Genomic DNA, 21,372 nt, shown 5'->3' on the forward strand with positions numbered 1-21,372 from the left:
GTATCAGTGAAGACATTATATTAAAAATAGAAATGTTAGAAAAGGACTTCAATTTGTTATCATTAAGGAATGTGTGAACTCTTTTTCTGTTTAAGATCAGTTGAACAGAATTGGAGAGGAAAGGTTAAGTTTCAGTAAGGAAATACCGTGAGTAGGCATATTACTAACTATTATAATAATGGAATTAACTCACGTAAATTATTCTTTATTCATAGAATTTTCACCTGAGTATCACAGGCATCATCAGTACAGGTACAAGGCTAATTAAACAATAACTGTTACTAATTATATGAAGAGCCAAAGGCTTCAATTCGGCGACATGAACTTATTTAAGCTAAGGGATATTGCATCCCATATTATTTCTTAGCCGAATAAGAAACTCAAAGAGTTTCATGCCGTATATAGAAACTATATAAAGTTCGGCGATTCCAAGTGTTAGCAAATACTTGGATAGTGCAAACCGAGGCAACTATCTAACAACTAACAAGGATGCATACTATCTATTGCTATTCATCATCTAAATTGCATCATGAAGAAATTGGAGATATTAAACTTATCTTTTTACTTTTTGCCATAAAATTTGATGAGCTGCAGCCAAGGAGAATAGAAGTTGAATTGCAGGATAGAGAAAAGAGCACATTTTAGGCCATTTGGTGTGAGATTGTGGCTAGCAGAACAAAATATACAATTGGGTGCTGCTATAGACCAGGTGATGGAAAACATGGTGGAGATAGTATGCACAAGCAAATAGAAGAAATGAGTGGAAGGAAGGTAATTATTATGGGAGATTTCAACTATGGTTGCATTGATTGGAGTGAGGAGAGGACACACGGGAGGAAGGAATTGGATTTTATGTGGTTATTAAGGGATAACTATCTGCGACAGCATGTAATGGGAAAATACTAGGGGTCAGAGAGTGCGTGCTTGACCTAGTAATTGCATCTGAGGAATTGGCTGTAACGAATATGACCACATTGCCACCAATTGGTGAGAGTGATCATAGGGTCTTGACTTGGGAGGTGGCTAAAGGTGTGGAATTTACAATTAAGACAGGGTACATGTGGAATTATCGGGCTGGTAAGTATGACAAGCTTAGGAGTTTGATTGGTTCAGTGCCATGACATGTACAACTGCAAGGGCTAGAAGTTGATAGTGCATGGGAGGCAGTTAAGAAGTGTTTGCATAAAGCAATGACTGATTGTATACCTAGAGTCCGAATAATAAATCAAGTAGGGGTTAAATGGATGAATAACACCATTAAGCTTGAGCTGCAAAAAAAGAAACAACTATGGGGGGAATTTAAGGAGAATGGTGACCGGCAGGCACATGAACGGTATAAAGCGCAGGCCAGAAGGGTAACGAGTGCTGTAAGAAAAGCAAAAAAGGATTACGAAAGAACATTGGCCATGCAGGCTAAAGAGAATCCTAAACAGTTTTTTCGATATGTTGCAAGTAAAAGAAAACATGTATATGGCAGAATGATTTTAAAGAATGCCGATGGGAGGGAAGGTAACTGAATCAGTTGATATAGTTGAGTTACTGAGTGAGCACTTAGCAAGAATATATCATCCAGGTGGTGACATTGCAGAAATCAATGAATGAACCAATAGATTATACGGGAATTGTGGTGAATGAAGTGGAGGCGAGTAGTCTATTGCATAACCTCAATGTCTATACATCTGTGGGATTGGATGGTATACCAGCTCGTGTTGTACATGAAGCGGCTGAAGAATTGTCAGTACCCTTGACTATTTTGTTTAATTTGAGTCTCGGGTCTGGGTTAGTCCCGAGGGGGTGGAAAGAGGGGAAAATAGTTCCACTGCATAAAGGAGGTTCCAAGACTGCTGTTGTATATTACCGACCGATTAGCATATCAGGAATTGTTGTCAAGGTCTTGGAGAAATTAGTCAAGAAAAAAATACAGGATTGGATAGATGAAAATGGGATATTGTATGGGGGACAACATAGTTTTGTGAAGGGTAGATCAGGCCTCAGTAACTTGCTCACGTTTTATAACACAGTGACGGCTGAACTCGATAAGGGTAATGGGTTTACAGTGATTCTACTGGACCTTGCAAAGACCTTTGACAGGATACCACATGGAACTCTAATCAGTAAATTGGAGCAGATGGGGATGGATATAGGGTTGGTGAGATGGATAGGAGGGTGGTTGATGGAGAGATATTAGAGAGTGGTTTATTCAGGAGTGGAGTCCAAAAGACTGCTTGTGACTAGTGGTGTGCCGCAGGGCTCTGTTCTTGGACCACTACTTTTCAATTTGTTCATCAATGATATAGGAAAGGATCTGAGAGGAAGTGTTCACTTGTTTGCTGATGATGCAAAGTTGGGTAGAGCAATTGTGAGTGCACAGGATGTCAAAATTTTACAGGATGATTTGGATAGTTTGGAGGACTGGGCTAGGGAAAATGGATGTCAATTTAATGTGGCAAAGTGTAAGGTTATGCATTTTGGGGTGAAAAGAATAGCAGCAGTATATCACATTGGTAGAACTGTACTCCAGGCGATCGATGATGCCAGGGATTTGGGAGTGTTGGTGGATAGGGAATTGAAGTTTAGGGGACACATTGCAGAAGTGGCTAAATCAGCTCACCAAATCACTTGGCTTCTGAAAAATATTTTACATGCAGAGACAAACAACTTGTTGTTCCTCTGTATCGAGCCTTGATAAGATCCCATCTGGACTACTGTGCCCAGTTATGGGCACCAGGGTTTCTTCGTGATGGGGAGGAAGTGGAGAGGAGACGAGTGACCAAGATGATAGCAGGTCTGTGGAATGAACCTTATGAGAACAGGTTGAAGATTTGTGGGTTGCAAAAATTGGTCGATAGGCGGAAAAGGGGTGATATGATTGAGACATTCAAATTACTGAAGGGTTTCTATAAGATTAATCCAGAAGATATTTTTGAGAATAGGACTGCTGGTGGGAGGACTAGGGGCCATACATGGAAGCTGGGCAAGAATGTGGTTAGCAGGGGTGTTTAGAGCTAGGTTTTTTACTTGGAGAGTGGTGAATGAGTGGAATAAGCTGCCAGTCTGTTGTGGGTGCTACGACTGTGAATGAGTTCAAGGCAAGGTATGATAGATACTGTGTGAATGTCGAATTGTTGTTCTTGACATGATGTTAGGGCCTCCCTCGATGAGTCTGTGGACTCCTTGGAGTTGCTCGGAATAATAATAAACTCATAGAAGAGTGGAGCAAGCTACGATCGCTATTCTTGGTATTTACCCATAATGTGATCTTAACTCCTACTTACTGATGAGACCTCAATAAAGGTTGAAACCAGTCTGGGTAGTGACCTTCTCTCATAATGTAGAACAGTAATACAGCTCCTAGGAGCTAAGTTCACATTATGGATAAATACCAAGAATAGTGATTGGATCTTGCTCCACCCTTTCTATGAGTTGTCTCAGTTTGCACTTCCAAATGGGTCAGGTGCTGCACTATCCAGGTATTTGCTTATGCTTGGAATCACCGAACTTTATATAGTTTCTATATTTGGCTAAGAAACAATATGGGATGCAATATCCCTTAACTTAAATAAGTTCATGACGCCAAATTGAAGCCTTTGGCTCTTCATATAATTAGTAATTTATTAGGACACCTTCTTGGCAATTCTCATAGAAGGGATGTAAGTTCTGTTTGCTACAAACTTGGTATTAACTAGGTCTACCTACTCACTGATGAGACCTCGATAAAGGTTGAAACCGGTGTGAGGCGGATCTGGCTTTGAGAGGCTCCGCTTGGAGGTAGGTTTTGCCTGTCTCTGAGTGGGGCCACCGCTGAGATTATGGCTCTTCTATTTGGTGGTGGGGTGAGCCTGCCAATGCTGAGAAGTTCTTCTCAGTGACGGGGTGAGCCTGTCATCGAGTGGAACAACGCTGAGTTGGGCGATCTTTCGGGATCGTCTTATTTTTAGAGTCCGCGTCATCTATACATAAGGTTGAAACCGGTCTGGGTAGTGACCTTCTCTCATAATGTAGAACAGTAATACAGCTCCTAGGAGCTAAGTTCACATTATGGGTAAATACCAAGAATAGTGATGCACTCTTTTTATGAGTTGCCTGAGTTTGCACTACCAAATGGGTCAGGTGCTGCACTATCCGGGTATTTGCTTTCGCTTGGAATTTTATATAGTTTCTATATTCAGCTAAAAATCAATATGGGATGCAATATCCCTTAACTTAAACAATAACTGTTATATTCACAAAGCGCCACCTAAGTAACTAAGGTTAAATTTCCTAAATTTATTTAATTATTATTATTATTATATATATATTTATTTATTTTTTAATTATATAAATTTAATTATTTAGTTATTCAATTATTAAATAGTATTTATTTAATTATTCAATTATAATAATTTAAAAAAATTATTTTTAATTTTGTTTTATATATATATATATATATATATATATATATATGTGTTAATGAATTTTTAACTTGGGGATATTGTATATTAGGAAAACCAAGTAATTTTATAAGTTTGGTAATTTTTACCCCTAATCCCAAGTAAGCAAACAGTTAAGTTTGCGCCTTAAATGTAGTTCAAGTCTAAAGATGGTACAACACCAGGGCAGCTCATTGTAAAGTTGGGTTTCAGGTGCAAACTTAACTGTTTGCTTACTTGGGATTAGGAGTAAAAATAACCAAGCTTATAAAATTACTTGGTTTTCCTAATATATAAATATATATATGTGTGTATACAATGGTAGGAAAGATTTGCAGCTTTATAAAGTACTATGTCCCACAAGGGAGGAAGATGTAGACCATCGGATCTGTTTAGGTTAGGGGAGTGAAGTAATGTTTTCACATGTTTCTGTGTATAGCCTTTCCATTAGGAACTTTTGTGAATGACTTTTGTCTTGTTTCACTTAACTCTGTCTGGTGTTGATGGCATGTTCTGCAATTCCAGATTGTTCATTTTTTTTAAATTATTATAATTGAATAATTAAATAATTATTATGTAATAATTAAATAACTAAATAATTAAAGTTAAATAATTTTAAAAAATAATAATTAAATAAATTTAGGAAATTTAACCTTAGCTACTTAGGTGGTGATTTGTGAATATAACAGTTATTGTTTAATTAGCCTTGTACCTGTACTAATGATGCCTGTGATACTCAGGTGAAAATTCTACGAATAAAGAATAATTTACGTGAGTTAATTCCGTTATTATAATAGTTAGTAGTAAGGAAAGGTTAACTACACAAGTATTTGTTGCTACAATGACAGGAAAAAGTGATCCATTGGAAGGCATCAATCTAAGTGGATTGATGCAGTTAGAAATTTCCTTAGACTGAAATATTGCTGGCCTGGTTGGCTGAGTGGTTAGCATATCTGCTCTCCAGCCAAAAGGCTGCAGGTTCGAATCCTGCTGTGGGCAAGGATGTTTGTGATTGTCTGTGAAAGTGCTAGTGGTGGTAGTCGGCGGTAGATGGTGGAGTAGTGAGATGTAGAGTTGTAGAGTAGATGCCTTCTTTCGATGAGTCTTTGGACTCCCTGGAGGTGTGATGTAATAATAATACAATATTTGACATTATTGGATTCCTGATAACAGATTAATTTGGAAGAAAATTGTTGACAGGAAGTTAGTAATAATGTAAATTTAATCATGTAGTACTATTATAGTATCCTGTAGATCCCTTGAGGATATTAGGAATTTGATTGATGATATTTATGAGAGAAAATGGGAAATGAAAGGACTACAGTACAGTAACCCCTGAGTTATGTAAGTAATGCATTCCGTAAAACTTTACGTAACTTGAATTTTACATAAGTCTAATTTGTAAATTGCTTAAGTTTAGCTTCGTAAGAAACTGCAATATTTATTATTCTTATATGTGTGTATATATATATACAGATATGTATATTATTTACACAGTATTATTTTATAAATGAAACATCATGCAGCAATATTTACTCGGATATAAACTATAAAAGTATGAAAAATATATAAAAGAATATAAAAACAAACTGAAATAACACTTTACAAATAAAAAAATGTTTTGTGACAGCTAATTTAGCTCTGTAGTGGGAGAGTCGGTGCTGCTGGTGGATGGTTGTGAAGAGAAATGCTGTTCTCTGGCAACTTCTACCCCCTCTCGATGTTGAAGGCTGAGCGTGGTCGGGGTCGTCTGAGTTGTCATCTTGATGAGCGGCATCTCACAAACGTGTCTAGAGTAGATTGCGTGGTCACACGCTTTTTGTCATCATAGATGGCCTTGTAGCTAGACATATCGGAATGGATACGGCGTCTAACATTCCTGAACCGCTCGGTGTTCCGATCCATCGATTCTAATTTTGCTAGCGCCATGTCTATCAGGTTAAAAGCCTCGGCTAGTCCCTTTGTTGTAAATTTCTTAACGTCTGGAGTTGGTGGTTCAATCGGCATAGTATTTTCTTCGGAATTTCGGAACTTCCAACTGAATAAGGTCATCATTAGTAAGCTCTTCATCGTGACTCAAAAGAAGCTCGTTAACGTCAACGTTATCCACTTCCAGCTCTAATTGCTCTGCCAGTTTCACATTTCTGGGCAGAGTTTCTTCCACACAGCATTCATTGTTGTCCGCTTGACTTCATCCCATGCCACCCTGATGTTTTTGATAGTGTCAAAGATATAATTTTTCCAGAAATCACATAGAGCAATGCCCTCACCACTATCAATGGCCTTGATTGCTTGGGAAAACATATGGTGCAGATAGTAGGCTTTGGGAGTCACAATAGCGCCTTGATCCATAGGTTGCAACAGTGCAGTGGTTCTAGGAGGCAGGTAAACAACTTTTATGTCAGAATGAAAGTCATCCAACTCTTCCATATGGCTGGGGGGCATTGTCCAGGAGGAGAAGCACTTTAAACAGGATTCCCTTCTTGGCACAATATTTCTTCACCTGGGGAATGAAGGTTATTGAACCAGTCTGCGAACAGCACACGTGTAACCTAAGCCTTGGTATTGGATTTCCAGATTGCCTACTCGTGTCATTTTTCTTAAAGGCCCGCGGTCTCTGGGAATAGTACACTGTAAGTGGTTTAAGTTTCGACTCCCCTGAAGTGTTGCCACCAATCATAACAGTGATCCGATCTTTTGCGACCTTGAATCCAGGCATAGATTTTTCCCCTTTTGTAATAAGTGTCCGTGTTTGCATCCTCTTCCAAAACATAGCCGTTTCGTCAATTTTTATTAATTAAATTTTTAATTAATAAAAATTTAAATTTGCCTGAAGAAACATTAAATATTTTGAAAGTTTATTTTTCACTTGGTTAGAATATAATAAATTTAGTTTAATCCTTTATCCAAGTGTGAGCAAACAAAGTTTGCACCTGAAAGTATCTTCAGGACTGGGGGTAAGGTGGTACAACACCAGGACGACTCCTTGCAAAGGTGGAGCAAGCTACCAACACTCCTGTCTCAGTATCTCTCATAATGCAAAACACATCTCCTTGTGGATATGTCTAATGTTATGCATTAAGGGAAGGGCCACTACCCAGACTAGTTTCGACCTTTATTGAGGTCTCTTCAGCGGGAGCCAGGCCCAAGTGGAGATACCAGCCAGAAGCATTAGCAGGTCATTTCTACCTATAGGAGTTGCCAATTGGTGTGCCACCTTTTTAATAAATGACTCTGGATTTAGAGAAAGATGTTGAAATATTCTGGACCTGCCTCACTAAGGACACTCCTGATGTGATTAACCTTCAAGTTATTAAGGTACTTGCAGGTAGTGATGATGTATTATTTTCTCTAAGTATGTATTATGAAGCTACAAGGGTGAAAGGTAAATTATTTAATTTTTCCAAGGGAAATTGTGAGGGTTGGAACACTTAAGGTAACTAAATTGGAAAAGTTATTAAGTAGGTTAAAGTGTTAATGATAAATGGGAAGTATTATTATTATGTGACACCTCCATGGAGTCCAAGGACTCATTGTGGGAGGGCACACTGCTTCGCTAAATACATCTCATCCTCTCCACTACTACTTAATTCTCCAACTATGACACCACTACCATCAATGTCATCTATCTCCCAAGTATTCAAGGAAACTGATGGGTATGAGCAAGTTATATGGAGAAAACAACATCCCAGAAGAGAAGTCACTAGTGTGTCTGATGGGTGTTTTAGGACCACTGACATTGGGGAAGGTTTGAATGGAAATATTCAGTTGTTTGCAGATGATGCAAAGTTGGGAAGAACTATGAGGAGTAGAGCAGATGTTGTGGCATTATAGGAGGACTTGAATAGACTTGGTCTATTCAAGTCCTCCTGTGTATCATTTTATAATTTGGAAGCAATGCAGAATATGCAATTGAGTAATATCTTAGAGGAGATGGAAAAGATAAGGGATCAAGAAGGTTGTGCTTGGCAAGAACCTGAAAATTAGGTAGCATTGCTAAAATTGTAAGGATAATGGAGTGCAGCGGCTATACTGATGTTTAGAAGTGAGGAAATTAGGGTTACAATGTATAAGAATTGCATATATATTACTGTGCACAGATTTGGTCACCTGGTTTTCAGAAGGATGAAATGTTATTTGAAAAGGGTCCAGAGATGATAGACTAATGTAGGTTTTGGTCTCTGGAATGTTGAGTTTGCAGAAATATAGAGGATATAGTTTGCAGTCTTGTATTTTGTTGAGACATGTAAGTTGGTAAGAGATTATTATCATATTAACATGAAAGAGGTTTCATAGCCAGGGAGAGAACTAGAAACCATCTCTGGAAGATGTATAAGGAGGGTGTGAGCAAGGGAGATGAGAGTTAGTTTTTTTTTTTTTGCATGGAGAGTAGTGGGTGAAATTTTATGATGTAAACTTTTCATGTGGGTAAACTTATTCCAGTTACCCACCACTCATCATCATCAAATTCTTGATATGCACGCTAAAAGGGGTGTACAGGTCAAGAATTTGATGATGATGAGTGGTGGGTAACTGGAATACATTCAAGGTATAGCATGATGAGCTATATGTGTTTCTAACACTGGGACCTCCTGTGATGAATCTTTTGATACGATGGAGATCTGGTGATCATAATAACAATTTTTTGTATTATTTCTGTCTGTCATGATCTACCAAAAAATATATTTTTTTAATCCACGTTCTTTCAGACAAGAACATATCCTGTTAGGGTTAGGGCACCAAGAGAGATGGCAGCACTTGTTAAGCTAGTCTCTTCATTGGTTGCCACTTATAATTAGTGATAGTCTTGGGCCAGCTATCTCTGATTGGCTACTGGTGGAGATTGAACTGCCCACTCAGCTCAGGAGTAGGCAAGGCCTTTTTTAACCCTATCTAGGTTTTGGAGAAAAGCTAGACGGGGTTAAAAAAAGGCCTTGCCTACTCCTATAAGGGAATAAAAGGTATTAGCTGATTTATTATTATTATTTATAATATTTAATTTTACCAAAATTTTAATTCCATTTCAGCATATGTAATTTTCTTTACAGGTCCTTGATCATTATGAAAATCCTAGAAATGTAGGTTCTCTAGATAAGACTGATAAGAATGTTGGTACAGGATTGGTTGGGGCTCCTGCTTGTGGAGATGTAATGAAGCTGCAGGTAAACTACATTACTGTTATCTTTGATGCTGTTTAAATTGTTGAAGATTTGTATTGACAGAAGTATGATGAATAACTTTAATCAGATAATTACTTTAACCTCTTCTGATAATTAGTAACTTCAAGTTCACTTTTATTTGCTACATGAGAGGATTTTTTCTACAGAATAAAAATTCACATTTCAAGTATATTAGTTGTGAACAAGGAGGTGAGGAGCAGGTTTTTGCATGGAGCATGGTGAGTTGAAAAACTTTGAATTAGTTGCACACAGTTTGAACTTTATCCGTGTTTTACAATTACAATCCCATGTGATGATTCTTTTGAATGATGGAGGACTGGTACTAATAATAATAAATGTTTTAATTGATATTACAAAATAGATAAAGTGAATATTTAAATTAAAAGAATAATTAATAATACAATATCTGAGTTTTATAGTCATTAGTATTTCATACAATTAGATTATATATTGACTAGTTTTATGTTCAAAGGACCAGTATCTTATGATGGTATATTAAGAAAGGATTACAAATTAAAAAAATCAATTAGATAACTCATTAGAACAGCAATAGTCAAAACGAGACACCAGTGATGCAGCAGTGTCAGCTGTCTCTTTGGTTGATTGTTAGAGAAGTTGAATTCTAGTATGTCGAGAGATGCGATTAATGATTTCTAGATGTTTGTGGTTTCTGTTGAAGAGCCATGAATGACCACCATGGATTCCTTGATTCGACATAAAAGGAAGGTTGCCTTCTAGTTAGAGCATGGTGGCTCTATCCCAGTCAATGGTGTGATTTGTAATAGATGAATGATGTGCTGTATCAAGATTTTTCTTTTCTTCTATATTCTGCAGAATACTGAAGAAAAGAAAACTTAGACATGCTAAAATTATTTCAAAACCTGCTCTGACCTATGTAAGGTATGCAACAAGAATTCTTTAAATACCTGTGTGTATAAACATTTTAATGAAATAAAAATACATAATCATAAAACAAGAACAGGTATGTATATTTAAAATATGTAATTAGATTATTTTTAAAAACATGTTAATAGTTAAATAGAGGGTAAATATCAAAGCTTTAATTCGAAAGTTGGTATTTATAGAATTTTTCAGAAAAAAAGAATAAACTGTTTCAAAACTCTTGTGAATATGAGAAAAGGATGGAAATTTTGGGTTGGCTCAAAGGTTTCATCACAATTTTTAATGCAATCTGTTGTATTAATCATAACATGTGGCATTCTTTTCAATATAAATCTCTTAAAATTCTGACTCATAGACTTAATAACATTATATTAATGTTATTAAGTCTAATAACATTAGTTATGCAGAAAAAAAAGTGAATGTACAGAATGTTTTTCTGCACATTCACTTTGCCTTACTTAAGTTATCACTTCAGGTATCTTCTTCAGTGTTATTGACTGGTTAGTCACATACATCCTGAACAAGTAGGATTCACTAGCCTGAGCTGAGTGGTTAGTATATTCACTCTCCTTCTGACATGTTGCAGTTTCACATCTCACTGTGGGCTTGTGATTGTTTTTAGATGGGAAAGGAATTTTATTGAGTGGTATGAGACCACTATCCTGGGTTTTTTTTGGAAGCCTGAAGTGGCATGAAAATGTTCCATGTTAAGTCTCCAGGACAGGATTTCCAAATTACATAAAAATATATATAAAATTTATAAAAATTGAGAGTACACTTAGCCCACCAACAGGAACTAATATACAGAGGAATACATGCCGACATAAAATGCCTGCATCACAGCTTTAGCTCTTCAGTTGTAATTCAAAAACAACTCAAATCTTTTAAAACACTACTGACTACATCAGTTTGAAATAGATTTAAGTCTTCCTCTTGGCTACATTAAACTGGCATTATGGTTGTCAATTTAATGTAGCCATATTGCCAGTCTATTTAAGTCATCCTGCTGGATCTCTACATCAGCTTCATTTACTATTGCTGTTTCCACTTTCTCATAATCATTAAACAACAGAAGACCAATTACTGGGTCCTGTGGAACACCACTGGTCACCTGCCTTCTTCTAGACTCAACTTCTCCATAAGCCACTCTTTGATATCTGTCCATCAGCCACCCTCTAATCCTAATCACCAGATTCATATCCATCCTCATTATGCAACAGAGTTCTTTGTAGAATCCTGTCAAATACCTTTGAAAAGTCCAGCAGTATTCACTGAGTAGTCATTTCCCTTTTCCTTACTTTATTATAAAAAAGAAGCAAATTACCAAAGCAAGACCTACTCTTCACAAAACCATGTTGTCCCTCGTAAAATAACTTATTCCTATCCACCCAATCCTAATTTCTGTCTTTCACCAATTTTCCACCACCACTCCTGAGATGCTGATTGACTTATAATTTATTGCTTCTGTCTTGGAATCTCCTTTATGCTGTGGGATTATTTTACACTCTTTCCACTTCATTGGCACCTTCCCAGTCAGAGGAGCTGAAAATTCCCTTTCACATTCTCGTAATAGATGGGCTGATATGAAATCCAATCCCATGGCTGTGTTTCGCATTTAGATTCTTGAATATCATCTATTCTCTTGTCAGTCCATGTCACATTTGGTATGGTATTGCAGCATCACCACCTAGATAATGCACCATTGCAAAAACCTCACTTTGGACATCAGCTGTTTTTGCTTCTGTTACTTTCACTCCATCAGCATGTTTAATGGTCATTCCTCCTTTTACTTGCCAAAAGAACTCTTTAGGATTTCTTTTGGCCTCATCAGCCTGCCTTTTCTCATAATTAGCTTTGGTTTTCCATATCATATTTATGGTGGTGCTACATTTTTCTCACCTTGAGGTTTTCCTTGAAATGTTTCTTTTGTTTTTTTTCTGTGAATCCTTCTGTTTGGGAGGGAGGTATCTAACATAAATTAAAGATGACAAGAAATTATATTCTTGGTTTTATCCTTTATCCAAATTTGTAAGCAAAGTTTGTGCATGAAGTCACTTCACGACTCGGCTAGTTATATATAGAGGCTAATGACTTCACATCATTTGCCTTAGTATCCAATAATGCAATGCATGTATCCTTGCAGACATGTATAATGCTATGCATTATGGGAAGGGTCACTACCCAAATTGGTTTTGACCTTTATTGAGGTCTCTTCATTGGGAGCCAGACCCAAAAGTGATATCAAGGTTGAAGTAATTCAGAAGTCATATTTCCATATACAAGTAGCAAAAGGTGTCACATCTTCTTATTATTATACTTTGGATTAGAGATAGATGTTAAAAGTGTTTTTTTTTCCTGTTGTAAAATAGATGTTTTACAAAAAACTTTCAACATTTATATCTAATCTAAAGTATATTAGTAATAAAGTGTGACACCTTTTGGCTACTTGTATATGGAAATATGACTTCTGCATTACTTCAACTTTGGATCTGGCTCCCGCTGAAGAGACCTCAATAAAGGTCGAAGAGATCTCGGTTTTTGGCAAGATAAGTACTTTGGTTTTCTTTTGTTTGTTTTTCACTTTCATTTATTTTACTGGTGCTAGTGGTGGTTTCGTCCCTGCTAGCACTGGTTTATTTTAATAAATATTAGGATTGCTGGTAGTACAGTTAGTATCTACATTATGGGATTACTTTTAGTGGTATCATGACCACCATTTATAGTAGCTCAAACATTTGCTGCTGGTGTAGAATTATTTCTGTATCACAGGATTATTTTATTCTCAGTCTTAAGACTGAAAGTTTTTTTTTCTTCCAATTAAACGCAGAGGTTATAGTCTTTTTCCCACTTGAGGTAATGGTACCAATTACTCCAAGGGTATGAACTCTAGGAATTGAAATTCCCAGATGTGAAGAAGCGAGATGGGTAACTAAGGTTTTAAAAGAGATAGTCGGCACAAACAAGATTTATTCTGTCATCCCTTACAGCAGAGGGAAATGTTTAATTGTAGTTAAAGACATGGAAACAAGGGACAAACTATTACAGGGTTTTACTTTTGAAAGCAGCACAGTTATTCCTGTAATGGTCTGTAGCCAGATAAAAATAGCAAAACTCGAAAGATTTTTGGTGGAATATATAGAGAATAATAATGAAATTCTTATACGGACATTTTCGAAATGGGGTAAGATTAGTAATATACGAAAGGGTGTGTCAAGTGAAGATCCAAATTGGTTTTCTGGTGATGTTACTTCACAATGGATATGAAGATGCCCATACCAAATTTTGTCAACATCGGTACAACCTGAGTTATGGTAAACTATTCCGGAGTACAATGTCAATGCCTGCGTTGCGGTTTACACGATCACATAGATGGTAACTGTCCCAAATCTAAATGTTTCAACTGCATGGAGATATCGCTAATCAGTGCCTCAAACCCTGTCAGAAATGTGAAAGTTCTGAACACCGCATTAACACTTGTCCTTTTAGAACTTACGCGGGAAGAGTGGGAGCTCCTGTAGAGCCAATTAGTACACCATATATATCAGAGAGGCATAATGAAGAGTTCCTGGAGATTCCAATTCAGTCTAGTAAGTTGGTCGATTGGTAGAGCCTCTGCTACTAATGGCTCATGAAAAAAGGTAAACAAGTTTGAGTGTAGTTAGTAGTTTGAAGGGGCAATCATTCAATGCTCCTGGCACACTCTCCCTCGATGAGTCTTTGGACTCCCTGGAGGTGTCGCATAATAATAATAATAATAAAAATATAGACGCTTTTAAGCAAACTACACTTAGTAAAATCACAAAAAGTGCGCAACCAAATCAGTTAGAAATTAGCCCCAAAATTCCAGATCTGCAGGAGCAACTTTTCCAGTCAAATACTGATGGAATATCAGTTGAAATTACCAATAATGAACCTAAAATAACTGAACAGGTACACGATGAAATGCAAAAACATTCAACTGTTTTACAAGGAGAAACTGGAGAAGAAACAGAAAAGTAAGTAAGACAACTAAAGAACTTAATATGCAGACGGGATCATCAAAAGGAAAGATGAATTAATAAAAATAATTGAAGATTAACAAAAAAAAATTAAAAAAAAGAGCTACAACTAAAAGAAGTAGTAGTAATAAAAAATGTAAAGTGGAGAAGGCTGTGGATCATCAAATGAAAACTCTTCAGGCTCAGAAGAGTTTATGGATTATGAAGAACCAACTCATGCTAATAAAGAGAAAGCAAGAGATAAAATTAAAGAAAATATAAAGTTTACTGATTCAAAGTTTTCTCAGTACAGTTATCATCTACATGAAAAGAAAATAACTGGCTTCCAAATCAAAAATGATAACCATGAAATTGAAGTAACGGAAAACAACTGTAAAAAAAACTAGAAAACAGTTTACAAGAAGCAGGTTACACAATTACTTCTTCACAGATTGAAGACCTCATTGGGTTCATCCAAAATTTAGAAGTTAAAGACTTACCAGTGACACTTCAATAATCATAGCATCTCCTTTCTGCATTGCCTCATTAAATGTACAAAGATTCCATAGCCAAATTAAACAAGAAACTATATGGAAACTTATGCTACACCATAATATCAGGTTTTTATTTCTCCAAGAAACATACTTCTGCAGATATAAAAAATTTAACAGATAGATATCCACTTCTTTCTTATTGGAGCTTTGGAAGATTTAGTAGGGCAGGAGTAGTCTTCCCCCCCTCCTTAGGTCATTCTGTAATATCCAAAGGGATGCAGAAGAGAGAATCTTGACAATTGACTGGAAATACTGTGGATGTGTAATAAATTTTATAAATGTTTATGCTCCATCCAATGGAACATTTAGACAAAAATTCTTCCAGGAATTGGAGCCATATTTATATGGTGCCTACTGCATCATAGCAGTTGGAGACTGGAATTGTATTGAAAACCCCCATATTAGACAAAATAGGGGGGCACCCCAGGAGTGGAAAAGTGGGATATGCATGGTTAAAAACTTGCCTTGACAATGCTCAACTAGTAGATATATATGGAGGATTCATAATCCTAATCTCCAGGGATACACATACATGAATCAAGGTAGAGATATAAATTCGACCAGTGCTTGTATTGATCGAATTTATCTCTTCTTCCCTTATAAATAGGATAATTCAGATAAAACATCTTGACATCAACATGTTAGATCATAATCCAGTTATACTTAAGTTCCGCTGCATGGAAAAAGTAGAGATCTCTTCTGGACCATGGAAACAACTTCCACCAAATTTTCCATTGATCTTTTCAACTAAATTCCAGACCTCTGTTTGAATTGAAATAATGTTTGATTTGAACCATATATCCCTGGAATTGGGATATGTGGTTACAATTCAAACAAGCAGTTAAGCAGAATATGATGGAATGGTGAAAGGAACAGGCTTTCCTCAAAAGAAAAGAGTTGAAAGACCTGTATAAAGAGAGAAGCTGGTTTGTAACAAACCAACGCAGTGGTATAGAATGTAGCAACATCATTAGAAACATTAACATAGAGATAGAACTGGAAAGGCAGAAACAAGTAGAAGAAAGAAATTTTAAGATAAGAATACAACAGCACTTAGCAGATATCAATTCCTTTCTCTTCAGCTGCATTCTTCAATAGACAATTTACAAAATTTCGCAAAGAAAGGACTATCACTCAAATCTGTGTTGATGGAGAAGACATGTCCACCACTAAAGACATCCTTGACTCCTTTCAAAAACACTACAAAAATCTGTTTGAAGACAATAGTACTGTTGGAAATTATAACTCTTGGAACATTAATGGCTTTCCTGTTCATGTCCAAGATGGGCTTGACAGTCCCATTACAGAATCTGAAGTTCTTGTGTAGAGGCTTAAGTGCTGTGAGGACATTATGTTGGAGGTTTAATGGATTTTTTACAACACTCAGAAAGAATTAAATTAGAATTTAATACTCCTATATTTCGTCCTAGTCACTAGGACATCTACGGGGATTACAAAAACAATTAATGTAACATGCACACAAAAACTTACAATACTAAGCCCAACCACGTGGGTGACACTAAAGTCCTATCTAGGTGGAGCGCCCTCTAAGGGCGGTAGTAGGTGGCCTGGAATGTAAGGTGGGACCTCTGGTGATGAGTGTTTCCCAAATCTTCGGAAGCTTAATGCAACCGTATTTGTTAAGATTTGGTTGGTTTCTGAGAGCTGCTGCTGCTTCTAAGAAAAGTCTCTCTTTCTTGAATTTGCTGTGGTGGAGCATGGTGGTTTTCTTCCATGATACTCTGTGGGTGGTGTCCAAAACATGGTCAGCCAAGCCTGAATGGCCATAGTTGTGTTTAACGATGTACGACTTGTGTTCCTCCAGGCGGATGGATGCTGATCTGCCTGTCTGTCCAAAGTACGCAAGCTTACAGGAACAGGGTACTTTGTAAACTCCAGGCAGAGAGAGAGGGGGGAGCTAATCTTTCGTAGAACGGATAAGGGTAGCAAGTTTGCGGTAGGGCTTATTTGCTGTGTGTAGGTTATACTTTTTTAGTATCTTGGCTATTTTTTCCGAAGTGCCTCGGATGTAGGGTATGGTGATGGCATTTTTAAATTCTTGTTGACGAGAGGGACAGGGAATGGGGGAGGAATTGATTATTTTTTTGATGCTGTGTTCACTGTAGCCATTGGAGAGGAAAGTTCTGTGTATGTGGTTAAGCTCAGTAGTGAGGGCGGTTCCACTGGAACAAAGATTGTGGGCTCTCTTGGTAAGGGTTTTAATGATGCCATATTGTTGTGAGGGGTGGTGGTGGTGGTGGGAGAGTTTGTGAATGTATCTGCCTGTGTGTGTGGGTTTTCTGCGAAGGCAAGTGTATACAGTGAAATTCCAAGAGAAATACCCATCAACTCTGGGTATTTCTCTTGGAATAACAAAATCTACAAGCAGATAGAAGGAACCGCCATGGGTTTCCCCCTCTCACTCCCCCTTGCCAATTTCTATATGGAAGATTTCGAAAAACGACCCGTTAGACTCCTTCCTCGGTCATCTCAATAGCCTACATCCAAGAATCCAGTTTACTATGGAAAAGGAAAAGAACAATTGTTTACCCTTCCTAGACACCTTAGTCACGCGCCTGCTCAATGATACACTTGCCTTCACTGTATACAGAAAACCCACACACACAGGCAGATACATTCACAAACGCTCCCACCACCATCCCTCACAACAATATGGCATCATTAAAACCCTTACCAAGAGAGCCCACAATCTTTGTTCCAGTGGAACCGCCCTCACTACTGCGCTTAACCACATACACAGAACTTTCCTCTCCAGTGGCTACAGTGAACACAGTATCAAAAAAATAATCAATTCCCCCCCCATTCCCCGTCCCTCTCGTCAACAAGAATTTAAAAATGCCATCACCATACCCTACATCCGAGGCACTTTGGAAAAAATAGCCAAGATACTAAAAAAGTATAACCTACACACAGCAAATAAGCCCTACCGCAAACTTGCTACCCTTATCCGTTCTACGAAAGATTAGCTCCCCCCTCTCTCTCTGCCTGGAGTTTACAAAGTACCCTGTTCCTGTAAGCTTGCGTACTTTGGACAGACAGGCAGATCAGCATCCATCCGCCTGGAGGAACACAAGTCGTACATCGTTAAACACAACTATGGCCATTCAGGCTTGGCTGATCATGTTTTGGACACCACCCACAGAGTATCATGGAAGAAAACCACCATGCTCCACCACAGCAAATTCAAGAAAGAGAGACTTTTCTTAGAAGCTGCAGCAGCTCTCAGAAACCAACCAAATCTTAACAAATACGGTTGCATTAAGCTTCCGAAGATTTGGGAAACACTCATCACCAGAGGTCCCACCTTACATTCCAGGCCACCTACTACCGCCCTTAGAGGGCGCTCCACCTAGATAGGACTTTAGTGTCACCCACGTGGTTGGGCTTAGTATTGTAAGTTTTTGTGTGCATGTTACATTAATTGTTTTTGTAATCCCCGTAGATGTCCTAGTGACTAGGACGAAATATAGGAGTATTAAATTCTAATTTAATTCTTTCTGAGTGTTGTAAAAAATCCATTAAACCTCCAACATAAAAAGAATCTGAAGTTACCACAGCCTATAAAGAATGCCAGACAAGAAAATCCCAGGGCCTGATGGTCTAGGGATAGAACTTTATCATGAGGCCTGGGATTTTATTCTTCCATTCTAGTTACACTATTTAATTCCTTTCTCTCATCAGGACACATACAAAGTGAATTTGTAGCAAGTCATACTGTCCTCATTCCTAAACCTAATAGAGATCACACTTTAATCAGCAGCTGGAGACCTATTTCTCTATCTAACACTGACTACAAGATATTTTTCCACATTATCAATAACAGGCTCAAAGTGGGAATGAAATATATAATTAAAAGCACACAGGTGTATGGAGTACCAGGTCGAGCAGTAGAATTTAATCTATTTCTGCTATGTGATCTAATCCGCTTAGTTAACACGAAAAAGCAGTTGATGGCAATGCTATCGGTAGACCTTACTCAAGCATTCAATAATGTCCGGCATCCCTTTCTATTCCACATCCTCCAGCAAATTGGTGTAGGTAAAAAACTGCTATCTGTTATCAAAGGAGCCTATGCCAATTCAACCTCCCACCTCTTAGTTAATGGGTTCCTGTCAGACCCATTAAAAATTCAAAAAGGAGTCAAGCAAGGTTTCCCTCTCAGTCCACTGCTCTTTGCATTGGTTCTTGAACCTTTCTTACAACAAGTCAACAATACACATGCTGTGCGAGGAATAACAGTTCCTTCAACTAAAAAGGAAAATAAGGTATTAGCATGCTGATGATGTAGTCGGAACTTGGAAGTTTTTTAATGGTTCCATATATATTTTTTTTTGGTATTTTGGAAAAATTCAGCAAAAAGCAGCAGATTAATTATTAATGCAGACAAGACAAAATTAAACATTTATAGAAAGTGGGATCTCGGAGGCATTCCTTTTGGACTAACCCCAAAGAGAGAGAACCCCTCATTATACTTGGAATTCCCTTCTCCACTTACCCAATATTACCAGTCCAAGAACTTATATACAAGAACTTGGAAATGTTAGACAACTAGAAAATAGGGCTGCTCTCCTTTTCTTCTAAAGCCATAGTACTCAAAACCATCGTTTCTCAAACTGTGGTACATGTACCACTAATGGTACATTACGTTATTTTTGGTGGTACAATTTTTATACAAAATATTTAAATAAATGTTCAGAAAAATGTACTTTAATATTGTAACAAGTAGACTGTTCCAAGAATATAGCTTGGCGAATCGAATAAAATGAACAAATAAATTTTATTGCAGTTTTATGTGAATTTTCGGATGCGAAGTCTCATTATCATGTCATAAGGGTTTTCATATTTAATATTTATTTTGAAACAGTATTTTTGTATGTAAAAAAATTATAATAAACAAAGTACATATAACATAATGAAAAACAAAAGCAATAGATTGTTGCAAGTTTAAGAGTAATATATTATTTTACGTGAAAATGTATTTTATTAAGATATTCCGTTAATATCAATTATGTGATATTCCGTTAAATTTAATATAAATGATATTAAAAATAAATATTATGTTTATATTCGTATGAATGTGGAGTGGTGTTTTTGATTTATGCTGACACCGCTGTTAAGATACTACTACTACCGAGATGTGATGTTCTTGCGAACGCCCAGGAATGTGCTGAATTTTGTTTATGAATGAGATCACTAGCAATGTATACAGAATATAATAACAGTAGTGTCACTCTATTTGACATTATAATGTCAAATAAAATATAATGTAATGTCATTATAATGACAATATCCTCATTATAATGGGCAAATGGTTAGGAATTGAAAAATCGAAGAGGAAACAGCTGGCAGATGACACTGCACAGCTAGCACTTCTAGTTTTAATCCTGAATCTCACGAAGCATTTAGAAAATGAAATGCTACTGCTACAAGAAAGTATAATGAAAATTATTTGGAATATGGATTTTTTTGGAACGAGGATGAAAACGACCCCAGGCCCCAGTGTGTTATTTGTTACGAACAATTTTCGAATTACTCGATTAAACCATCGCTTCTGCTACGGCATTTTCAAAACAAACGCCTGTTTAAAAGGTAACCCTCTTGACTTTTTTAAAAGAAAACGAACTGAAATGAAAACTAACAAATGCTCACTTCAATTAACGAACGAGCAGATGAAGCATCATATTTGGTTAGTTTGAGAATTGCTCAAACTGCAAAACCACATACTATTAGAGAAACTTTAATATTATCTGCAGCCAAAGACATTGTGATGTCTATTCTTGGCCCTACAGCAGCAGCCAAGTTGAATGTTGTTTCTTTGTCAGATGACACTGTTTCGCGACGAATTAACGAAATGGCAGCTCAAGTAAAACAAACACTAATTGAAAATATAAAGCAAAGCAAATATTTTGCAATTCAGTTCGATGAAAGTACAAACGTAAACAACTTTGCACAGTTGATGCATATTCAATATGAAAGAGAACAAGTCATAGATGAAGAATTCTTATTTTGTGAGCCTCTTCCAAATCATACCACAGTGGATGAGATTTTTAAGGAAATTAATGAGTTTATCACTGACCATGAAATAAATTGGAAAAAATGTGTAGGAGTGTGTGCTGATGGTGCACGTTCAATAACAGGTTGTCGTGGTTGTGTTTTCGCCAAAATTAAAGAAGTTGCACCAGATACCAAGTTTACACATTGCAGCATACATTGTGAAGCGCTAGCTACCAAAGCAATGCCCACAGAACTAAAGACTGTTTTAGATCAATCTGTGAAGGTAGTGAATTTTATTAAATGTCGGGCCCTAAATTCATGACTGTTTACAATT

At 37.0% G+C, this 21,372-nt stretch overlaps 1 protein-coding gene across 1 annotated transcript in view; it reads left to right on the top strand.

The window, feature by feature from the left end:
- IscU (Iron-sulfur cluster assembly enzyme) overlaps positions 1-21,372 on the top strand; it is a 76,999-nt gene that overhangs the window by 15,508 nt on the left and 40,119 nt on the right. Inside the window, exon 2 of the mRNA XM_090408995.1 lies at positions 9,458-9,571. Within this exon, the coding sequence (XP_090265121.1) occupies positions 9,458-9,571 (114 nt within the window). The remainder of the gene's footprint in view (positions 1-9,457; positions 9,572-21,372) is intronic.

This window comes from Typopeltis vanoorti, chromosome 19, assembly GCF_054136105.1.
Source record: "Typopeltis vanoorti isolate ZY-2024b chromosome 19, IOZ_Tvanoo_1.0, whole genome shotgun sequence".
NCBI lineage: Eukaryota > Metazoa > Arthropoda > Arachnida > Uropygi > Thelyphonidae > Typopeltis > Typopeltis vanoorti.